Source organism: Poecilia latipinna, unplaced genomic scaffold, assembly GCF_001443285.1.
Source record: "Poecilia latipinna isolate Pla-1442-1.1 unplaced genomic scaffold, P_latipinna-1.0 Scaffold284, whole genome shotgun sequence".
NCBI classification, from domain to species: Eukaryota; Metazoa; Chordata; class Actinopteri; order Cyprinodontiformes; family Poeciliidae; genus Poecilia; species Poecilia latipinna.
The window spans coordinates 78,167-88,761 of NW_015112900.1; the positions used below are offsets into that span (position 1 = coordinate 78,167).

At 38.5% G+C, this 10,595-nt stretch overlaps 1 protein-coding gene across 1 annotated transcript in view; it reads right to left on the bottom strand.

Annotated features, from left to right (window-relative positions):
• Positions 1 to 1,263, bottom strand: part of clvs2 (clavesin 2) — a 35,571-nt gene extending 34,308 nt beyond the window's left edge. Inside the window, exon 1 of the mRNA XM_015033983.1 lies at positions 41 to 1,263. Coding sequence (XP_014889469.1) covers positions 41 to 429 — 389 coding nt within the window. The 5' untranslated portion in view covers positions 430 to 1,263. The remainder of the gene's footprint in view (positions 1 to 40) is intronic.
• Between the last annotated feature and the right edge of the window lie 9,332 nt (positions 1,264 to 10,595).

The following is a 10,595-nucleotide window of genomic DNA, read 5'->3' on the forward strand; positions in this document are numbered from 1 at the left end:
ATTTCATAAAAAAACAACAACAAAAAAACTTTTCTCTCACCTGCTCTGGTCCCAGTTGGCTGCAAACAGGACCAGGATCTTCCTGCCGTATTTGTCCAGATTGGACAGGACTCCCGGGAAGCCGTCCTTCAGAGCCTGCTTGATGCCCGGGTCGGTGGCCTTCAGGTTCTTGAACATGTCCAGGTTCTGCTGCCGGTACTCGAAGTACTGTGCCAGCAGCCGAAACGCCTCAAAGTGGTTGAATTTCCTCGCCCTGAGGAATCTGAGGATGAAGGCGTCGTCTGTCCTGAGGAAGCCGATGTCCGGCCGGGTGATGATCATGTCCCGGACCTCCTGGATGTCCTGGTGGAGAGTCTCCGGGTTTTCCTTCAGCTCCACCTTGGCCTTCTCCAGGGTCTCCGGAGAGAGGCCAGCCTGCAGGTGAGTCATCGTTTGCAACAGCTGTCCCTCCGCGGGGGGTTCCGGCCAACCAGCTGAGGAATCGGTTAGCAACAGGGCAGGGAAGTGGACGGAGAGCGTTTAGTGATCAGTGGCTGACTTCAGATGGAGGCCTGCTGCTCTGAACACGTAATCCACCCTGAACTGCCACAGACGCCGCCGCTGCTCTCATTCTGTGATGCATTTTCTACATATGGGCCACTCACTTTTACGCACACAATCATTGTTTTTTTTTTTGTTGTTGTTTATTTTAACAAGATTTGAACTTTATTAGAATTTCCCAGCGTGCAGATGACGAAGCGACGTCCGCCGGGGCTTCAGGCTGCACCAACCTGCTGCTGATCCGGGTGGCCTGAGCGACAGCCGCTCGCCTCCATGTCAAAGCCGCTCCGCGCTTTCTCTCCCGATCTGTGACTCACTGACGACGGCAGCATCCCCGTCTCCCCGAGCGTCGCTCGAAGCGGCCGGACAATGCGGCACGACCCTGCAGCCGCTGCTACGTGAACACCAGCAGACCTCCGCCTTCAAAGCGCGTCTCCATCCGCGGACCTCCTGCGAGCTGCTGCTGCTGGATGAATCCGCTGTTCAAAGCGTAAATCCGCCGCTTATTCTGGGAGTGAAAGTGAAAGGCAACAGAAGGGGAGGCGTCCGGTAGTGTACAGGTGTCCCGTGAGGTTTTGCCCCCCTCCTGCCTCCGGTTGCTGCTGTTTGGAGAGGGGTGGGGTGGATGAGGTGGGGGATTACCGTCTGTTCGCTGGGAAAGTGACTGACATCCAGAGTCTCTGCTCGGTGTGTGGATACCACCGGCGGGGGGGGATGGAAGGGAAGGGAGGAGGTGGGAGGAGGGGGAGGAGTGAGAGATGAAAAGACGAGAGAGAGAGAGAGAGAGAGAGAGAGAGAGAGAGAGAGAGAGAGAGAGATGCCGAAACGGGATGCAAGGAGAAAGAGAGGACGAGGTTTGAGAGGCAGCTTAGCTAGATAGAGGATGGAGAATGAATAAAAAAATAATAATCATAATTTAGATCGTAAAATAAAGCTAAAACTAATGGACTATAGGCAACATTTGTGGCCCTTTCTCACCTTTCTTTGACCCAGTTATGTTTGAGTCTTTATATTCTCCTGCTTAAAGTTTTATGCATTCATCTTTTAAAATACATTAATGCATTATTTGCTAAGTGCTGCTAACTACAGCCTTAGATAATATTCACTGCACTGAAACTTTTACATGTTTCATCACACAATTCAAAGCATTTATTGTGATTTAATGTGGTAAATTTCAAGTTAGAGGAAAGATTGCTTCGTTCCCAACAGCATTACGAACACAAATCTGAAAAGTGTGGCATGCATTTGTATTCAACCCTTTTTACCTTTTGAAATCTCTTATTAGTTAACATTGTCCTTGTGTGTAATTTATTCCCAGTTTGGATCTCATTTATAAATGCATCAGAGGATTATAAGAGAACATTTTGTCATCAAGCATCATAATGAAACACATCAAACAGCAGCACAATAAAAACAACTGAAGCTTCAGGTTACAACATAAGGAGAAGTGTGGAAAAGTGAATATTTTTGAAAGTCATCGTACATATAAGAAAATTCAAAAATATGAACACTAAATTTTTTGTTATCATAATTTAGGATAAAACTATATGCAAATTTGATCTGTCTGTAAAACATGTTGAACTTCATTTTATTATTATGCAGCTTGGACGGCTTTGTTTGCTAAAACTCTTTGCTTTTATCACTTAGAAAGAAAGGAAGAAAATGAGCTGTTTATTGAATCCTCTAGTTAAAGTGTGAGGCATGTGAGGAAGACGTGTTGATCAATTTTCAGAAGCAAAATCAAAAACTTAATTAAGTTGAGTCTTTCAGGGGAATTTTAAAGCTTTTGTTTGTTTATTTTTTTACCAAAATGATTTTGGGTTTAAATTGGTGAAGGAGTCCCTGAATGATTTCACTTTTATGTGTAAGTAAAGTCTGGCTTTGAATGGAGAGAAAGTAAAAAACAAATATGAACCAAAGGATGTGGTTCATATTTGACCATATTATTGTATGGTACATTTCAGGCTACTTCCTGTAGCCTGAAATGTACAAATTCAGGGTCGTTTTCAACCCATGTTTGCTCTGTTATGAAATATATAAAGTAAAACATTTGTAGCGAATATGAAGATGTGCAGCCACAACAGAGAGCAGGATGGGCTGGAGTGTGTGACTGAAAGGCAGAGTGAGGAGGAGGAGGAGGAGGAGGAGGAGAAAGGGGGAGGAGGAGGAGCTGACACCTGCTCAGCAGCCACCAGACAGCTGGACTTTAAAATGCTGAATTAATTTCTTTTGTATCCGCCTGATTATCTCCCATCATGGCTTTCTGTGTCAGTGCAAATGGTGCAGCGTTCAGCTCAGTTAGCTTCACTGCTGCCCGTTAAATCAGCAGTCCAGACAAATCTGGAGCAAATAAAGTCTAAATGGAGCGCGCTGCTGTGTTGTTCTAAACACAGAGACGTTTATTTCTTCCCTTAAGATTAGCTGTGATCCCAGCATATAGAGCCCACAGCTAAAAATACATTATGTATGACACAATTTTAAATGATCACAACAGATATGATGTTTGATTAATGTATTCCAGAGATCTTTCCATAAGTATGAACTTCAAACGTACAGCTGGTGGAAGATTTTCCCTCTGGTACTTTGATGTCAGTAAGTGTGTAAAAGCCTGAACGTTTGTGCTCTGACGTTTGTTTAGCTGGTTTAAAACACGAATATGAGCAACTTTAAAACATCATTTGACCAATAGGGCAAGAAATGTACCGATAAAGAGAAACAGAGAGGAAAGTGGAGATGAAGAGCCTTTCAAAATCAAACGTATGAAACTCTTTCAAGCTGAGGTCAAAGTTGAAAAGTGTTTTTTCCTGATTTATGCTTTCATGATATGCAAGGTTGCTTTTTCTTTTGTGTTTGTCATTTTGATTTAAGTTCTCCTTCAATAAAATTGATTGGCATCTTATTGTAGTAAATAATCAACAAATTTACCTTCAAATGCCCTTATTTCGTAAAACTAAAAAACACACAATCAAATTTTGTCAGCTAACTTTGTGCTCTTTAGATATTTTATAAATGTTTCATTTCAACCAAATGACTGATGCTTCCCAATCCATTTCCTTTCTTCCTTTTCTTGAAGCTGCACTTATTTATTTTTCATAGTTTCTGTCACTTTTTCACTCCTCTCAGCTGTTTCCCTTCAGCTAATCAGCCAACCTGTTACCTATCCAGGAAACCCTCCTGATGCTATTTAAACTTCCTGATTTCCACACATTCCTTCTTACATTCTCCTGTTAATTATCCACTTAAATCCGGTCCAACTTGTGTTTCCAGCAGTTGCTTGTGTCTCCTAGGTTTTTGGATCTTCCTGCATATTTGTGAATCTTGCTGGAAGTTTGCCAATGCCTCAGTGAGAGTTTGCCACAGAACACACTGAGAAAACCCAAAGACAATCCATGGTCAATGGAAAAAAAGATAAAGATATAAAGATAAGATATGAACATGACTTCCTGCAAAGCCTGATTTGATTCATCTTTCTGGATAGAGTGGAGTTAAAGGAAACAGTTGAAACTGTTTGGGGTCTGAGGAAAGATTCAGGACTTGTAGTCAGATCAATATCTTCATACATATCCTGTTTGAAGTTCGGCTTTGATGTGACTGAGTTTATCCAGAGAAGACGATCTCAACAGACATCGCTGTTTTGGAAAACCAATCCTGAATAAAAAGTCCAAATGAATTAATTTTGCAGACTTTGTTGCCCATTTTGATGAACTGAATTTAAACCAGTTTATTCTCTGATTTTTGTTCCTTGACCCCTGAATGTGTCTGTTCACTGCTGAACTCAGTGTGAGGGAAGAAATGTGTCCAATTTTCAGACTCCGTTAGCAGTGGAAATGTTTTCAAGCTGTTAAATGAGAAATTAATTGTTAGTAAATTTGTCTGAGTGAAATCCAAATGAAATGACCTCCCACTCACAGCAGCACTGACTCAAACATGCAGTGAAGCTCTGCAGCAGCACAGCATTTTTTCCAGACAAGCCACAGAAACACATAAAAGGCCAAAGAGTGACGGCCATTTCAAAACTTTGTGTTACTATGAAACAGCTGCAAGCCAAGAAACTCAGTCAACAAAGATCTGCTGACTCTGCATATAAAAAGATAAAGTCTAATTTTTATTCAATCTGTCAATAGCGGTTCAGTTTCATATTCATCCATTAATTTTCCATGTTGTTTCTATTCAAGGTCGTGGCAGACTAGCCCATCTATTAGCTGCAGGAGGTGGAGAGTAAATCACCCATTTAATACAGAACCAATACAGGGAAGACAAGAAAATCTATAATACATGCTCAGTCTTTCTTCTGAAGTCTGATTAGAAATGAAAAATCAACTTCTATATATGTTTAAACTGCAGGAGGAGAAAAATCAACCCAGCTTCAAATCCTATTTCACACATAATGTCAGAAAAATGTTTCAGTGAAGTCCTGTTTATTTATACAGATATTTTAATTTAATTTCATGAATTTAAAATATGAAACTCAAAGCTTCATTCACATTGTGATAGTTTTTTTTTATTTGATGATTATGGTTTACAGTTAATAAAAACTCAAAATTGAGTTTCTCAGACAAAATTAAGGCCAAAATAAGAAAATTTAATGCAGAAATGTTTTGTTGCCGCCTCTAGAAAAATGGGGAGAAACTGATTTGATATTTATAAGTGAAACAGTTCTGGATGTTTTCTGTACGGAGGATAAACCAATAAAGATTACTGCCGATCCTCAGAGTTCTGCTTCCAACATGTGTAAGTTAATAGAAAGTTTAGTAGAAGAAAAAAGTTTGATAGAAAAGGGTACTTGCTTTTTCATTCTCTGAATCAAAACACAGAAATAAGAACTATAATCCTACACTGCCACCTGCTGGTCAGCTCGTCTTTACTCGACTTTTCTGTCTGCCACGTCTATTTTTTATGAAGGTAATGTGGCAAATAAACCGATTAATTGTTTATGTTATAGTTCTGTCTTCTGTGAATAAATAACATTAATTTAGATTTATAAATCTAAAGTTTTCTTATTTTTCTTTGTAACTCTGTGGCAAGTCGAAATAAATGTTAAAAATGATGATGATTCAGATTTTTATTGAAAACTGCAGTCCGGTGTTAAACCACTCCATGCAAAAAGGTTTATCTGCCTTTTTAATGTTGTCTTAATAAAGGACATTCACATTCCTATCCGCTTTTAACTCAAGTCATGAATCTTATCTAAACTGAGCTTTAAAATCTAATCCAGCATTTTATAGAGTTATAAATCCTAAATCAGTCCAATAATTTAAATAATACTATCCTGAATAAAAGCTATAAGATTTCCCTTTAAGCTCATAATACTTATGTTAGAGCTTTAATCTGCGGAAACCATACAGCTGGATGAACAGCAGGGGGCAGCATTGTTACGGTTCAATCCTGTGAAAACCTCATTTTTATCAAACTGAAGCAGCTCCTGGTTTTAAGGAATATTAAAACCATGAATAGGGTCAATATTATATAACTGATTAAATTCATAGGTTCTGGACTCTAACACTGGGTTTTAATATCATTGTGTTTTTTTTTTTTTTTTTTTTTTTTTGCCTAATTATATTTGGTTTGCAGACTGTGGTCAGTCTTTCTACTACCTGCAGCATTTAAGAATTTTTCTCTGCTTTTATCACATTTACAAACTGAAACTGAAAGTGGAACAGATTTGTGACAATAAGCTGCTGGATGAGATGAAAAATAAGATTTCAACAGATTGCTAAAAAAAAATTTCCCCCAAAAAATCAAAGGGAATTACAAAATTGGGGAAAATTGGGTGATTTCTCTGTGGAGATGTTTCTCCACATGGGGTGTGTTGCACCCCGAGGTCAGCCCGGAGCCCATCAGGTGGAAGAAAATGGATTGTAAGCCGTGTAGCGATCAAAGACGCAGGCCAACATGCCACACCTTCTGCTCCAACACTAACTAACCTCTCTGAGGGGAAACTCACTGACCCCTGCAAGCAGAGCAGACAGGGGGGTCAGGGGCTGCAGGAGGCTGGACGGTTCCTGGAAAGAAGGAGGAACAAATGGGGTGAGGAGAGGTAGAAAAAAAGAGCTTCTCTTCCAAGACTTAATGCCAACTGAGTGATATGGAAACCACATTAAAACACAACAAGGTTAACAAAACTCCAACACATGGCAATAAATCAGAATATTGTCCTGGTCACACAGTGCAAAAACACAAAATGTTACCAAGCATTTTCATCTAGTTTCTAGTACAAATATATTAATGCACTTGAAATTTGACAAAACTAAATCACAATAAACTTTTCAGCAAGAAATAGGAGTTTATTTTAAGTCAAAAATCCCTAAATATTCATGAAAAGTACTAGTTCCACTGGTAGATAATTTCACTTAAAACATTTTTCCCTAAAGAGTCCTGAACTGCTCCTGGATGGCATTTCTGGCATTTCGTCATTTTTATTTCTTGCAGACAAAACTTTTGTTTTTGTTTTATGAGTTGCAGAAACAGCCATGTTTGTTTATTTTCCTAATTTTTAGATATTGGTACACATAATCACTTAGTTTACAGCAACATGAAAACAAACATAATTTTGAAAAATAAAACGTAATAATCATTGCAGGTTTGAGTGTTTGGAAACATTTACTTTACATGTTTTCATCTCATTCAGCTTCTCACCACTGCAGTGAAATGACACTTTTTTCTGATTGGCCACCATCTTTTGTGCCCATTCATAAATTCATCCATGCAGGAACAATCACAGCTTTGTGTTTCCACTCCAAAGATTTACTCCAGTGGGAAATGAACAACTGGTGTTGCTGGGTGAGATTTTAATTGGAGACAATGAAAGACGTGACCGTGTCGTTGGGATGGCAGTAGCTGCTTTCGCTCCAGAAAATGATGTTACATTCTCAGGACTTCAGATGTTTCTGTTGATGTTTTTAGCCAGGATTCCTTTCAGTCTATGAAAGCAAAACTTTTAAAATTCAGGGTTTTCTGTTTGTCTTTAATTCAACTATCACTTCCCAAAAGATGAAGCAAGAAACCATTCTAGAAAATATTTTGTAGGATGCCATCAGAATTTAAAAATACACATTTTTATTCAAACTGAAGTGTTGCTGTCTGTATTCCTGTCTATTTCTCTCTAATCTTGAAATGGGTTTTGTCTGTGTTGTTATATGGCTCTGGTGTCGTCTGCCCAGCAAAATGGGCTCCAACAGGAGACTAAATTAAGAGTAAATAATCACCTCATGAATCAAACAAGACAAATGGTAAATAGATATACAAGTAAGAAGGGAAAAAGTCAGTAAAAGTAAATGTAAAGGAATGAATGAATAAATAAAAGCCTTTACATGTCATAATGCCACCTTAAAAGCTGTAGAAAATTAAAAAATGACTAAAACCCAAACAATATTATTCAGCCAGATTGCAGCAGGCTGAAACAGGGATCAAAGTGTATTTGTTCAGTGGTGCTGTAATCTTCCTAAAGGCACTAAGAGAAGATGAATGGATGATTAACTGTAATGATGCCATCAGGTCTGAGTCCATATACAGTGGATAATGTGTAAAAATGATCATGGAAGAAGGTCAGGATTATCAGAATACATCTTAATGACTGTTGGGAAAGAATCAATGCAATAACAACAATGCATAAAACATTAGACATTAGTTATGTTTTCATTATGTATATTGACAAAGACAATCAAACTTTGTCAATATTCTACTCAGATAATGTCAAAAAACACAATTGTGGTGTTTCTATTAAATAAGAAACAATTAAAATCACACGTGAATAGGTTAGTTTATGCGATAAGTCATTAAAAACACCATCATCCTCCAACTACTTCCTGTCGTCTTCATCATAGTTTGTGTTATTAGCAACATCCGATTGTTGATCATTCAAGTTTTTTCATTGCAGTTATGAAACGGCCACAAAACTACCTCAACATGTTTTTAGCAAAAAACATCAGTTATTTCAAAACTGGTGTTTCCATTAAGCAAATTTATTTTAGAAATGTCAAATTCCACAATAATATGATCAATGAAAACACAGTGTTGTTAGTCAAAACAGAATATAAATATCTAACCTAGACTTTTAGATAGGAGACATAAATGAAATATTGAAGGGCTCAACTTGTGTATTTCTGTCACAATCACTTTCTTCTTTCCTTGTTTTCTCTTAAATTAGCATTTTGTTTGGTGGCTCCTGCTCCAAGTTGGCTCGGCCACACCAGAGTGAGGTAATGGCTTCTGAGGCGTCTGATTGGCTCCTGGAGACCTGCCTATGGTGGGCCTACACAAAAGACAGATCTGGGCTACAAATGGGCTGAGAGCAAACTTCAACCTAAAGGCTGTACACACACACACACGCACGCACGCACGCACGCACGCACGCACGCACGCACGCACGCACGCACGCACATACACACACACACACACACACACACACTACTCCGAAATTCCTTGCCTCGTCTCCCTCACTGATGAAGGCGGCCATTCATGGCCGGTGACAAATTACTACTGAAGCATGAAAAAGAGACCCCCCATCTCTGTGTTTCTGTCTCCATCTCGCTCCATTATGGACTGTGTGAGACTTGTGGGACAGAAAATCACGCAGGACACCCCGGCTATGAAAGGAGTCTTATGTTTAGCTGCCCTGAACAGAAACAGAGCAGTGCCAGTTAGGTTTTGTCATGAAAAACTGCATTGTTACTGTATCGTTTAGCCTGGAAGTAAAGGTTGAGTTTTCACTTCAAAGAGCAGTCATGACATGATTTGTGAGGGATATTTAAAGATGGAGTGGTAAACATTAAAGAAATGATAAGGAAATGTTAATTTTTAATTTTAATGTAGTCAAATTATAAATGGTATCTAATATTGTGACTAATAGCATTCAACATGCATGGATGTTGATTTGCAAATCTGGCATTAAAAGTTACTGCAAAGCATCTCAGAGATTCAAAATTAAATCTGAAAAAAGATAAGAAAGCAGAGTTAATCCTCAACAACTAAACATAACATTTCAAATAAAGTTAAAGTAAAATTTTCTTTTTGAAATCAGACTCTTTGTCTTCTTGGTTCTGGTCAGAACCTGTCTGCACTACGAACAGGGCAGGCATCTGTCCCTATGACTAAAGATAAGTTAGCCTGGCCATACTTTGACATTTTCTTTTCTAATTTGCCAGTAATCTTACATCGTATGATTATCACACCAAATCCAAAAGCAAGCAATGCAACAGACTGTCAATGTTTCAATCTCTATGGTTAAGACAATAGTTTCTGAAGTTACCATTTACCTCCCAGCGTTAACTTGTTCCAAAGGTAATTTATGTAAGTTAGTTTATAGGACATTTAATTCAGATATCAACCTGTGTGGCGGCGTTATTCTCTCAAGTTCAGGTTTATTTTTAAAGCACATTTCAGCAGCAAGACAAAGTGCTTTACATCATGTGTCATACAGTCACTAATTGTGGAAAAAAAACAATAAACATTACATTTTGTCAAATGGAATCAATAGAATAATCAAATCAAATCACGTCATAAATCAAATCCCAGTCAGATATGCAGACATAGCATATCTGTAGATTTTTATATTTTTCCCACTACACCGTAGCTGGAGTAGCAAGGATTTTTCTTGAAACATGGTTATTTATGCTCGATTGACGTGACGTCACCTGTCAATCATTCTAGGGCAGGGGTGTCAAACTCAATTTCACCGAGGGCCTCTTCAGCATATTGGCCCCCCTCAATGGGCCACATTGACGGTACAGATCAGGAGGGCATCCTTGCTAAAACACAGACAAAAGGTTGACTTCCCTCATTCAGAGGCTTATAATGAGTCAATGGTCCAGGTGTGTTAGAGAAGGAATCATCTAAAGTTGCAGATGGTAGCTCTGGAAAACTAGACTTGGGCACCATTAGCATAAATGTATAAAATACAATGTTAAAAATAAATTAAACACCACCTCATATTGTTAAATAACTGATTTTATGTATTGAAGTTTTAAATATTACATTTGAGTTTCAATGGATGTAAAATTACTGCTCAGTTTAAAAATTACAATATTTAAATCAGTGTTTAAAGGTAAGAAACAAAT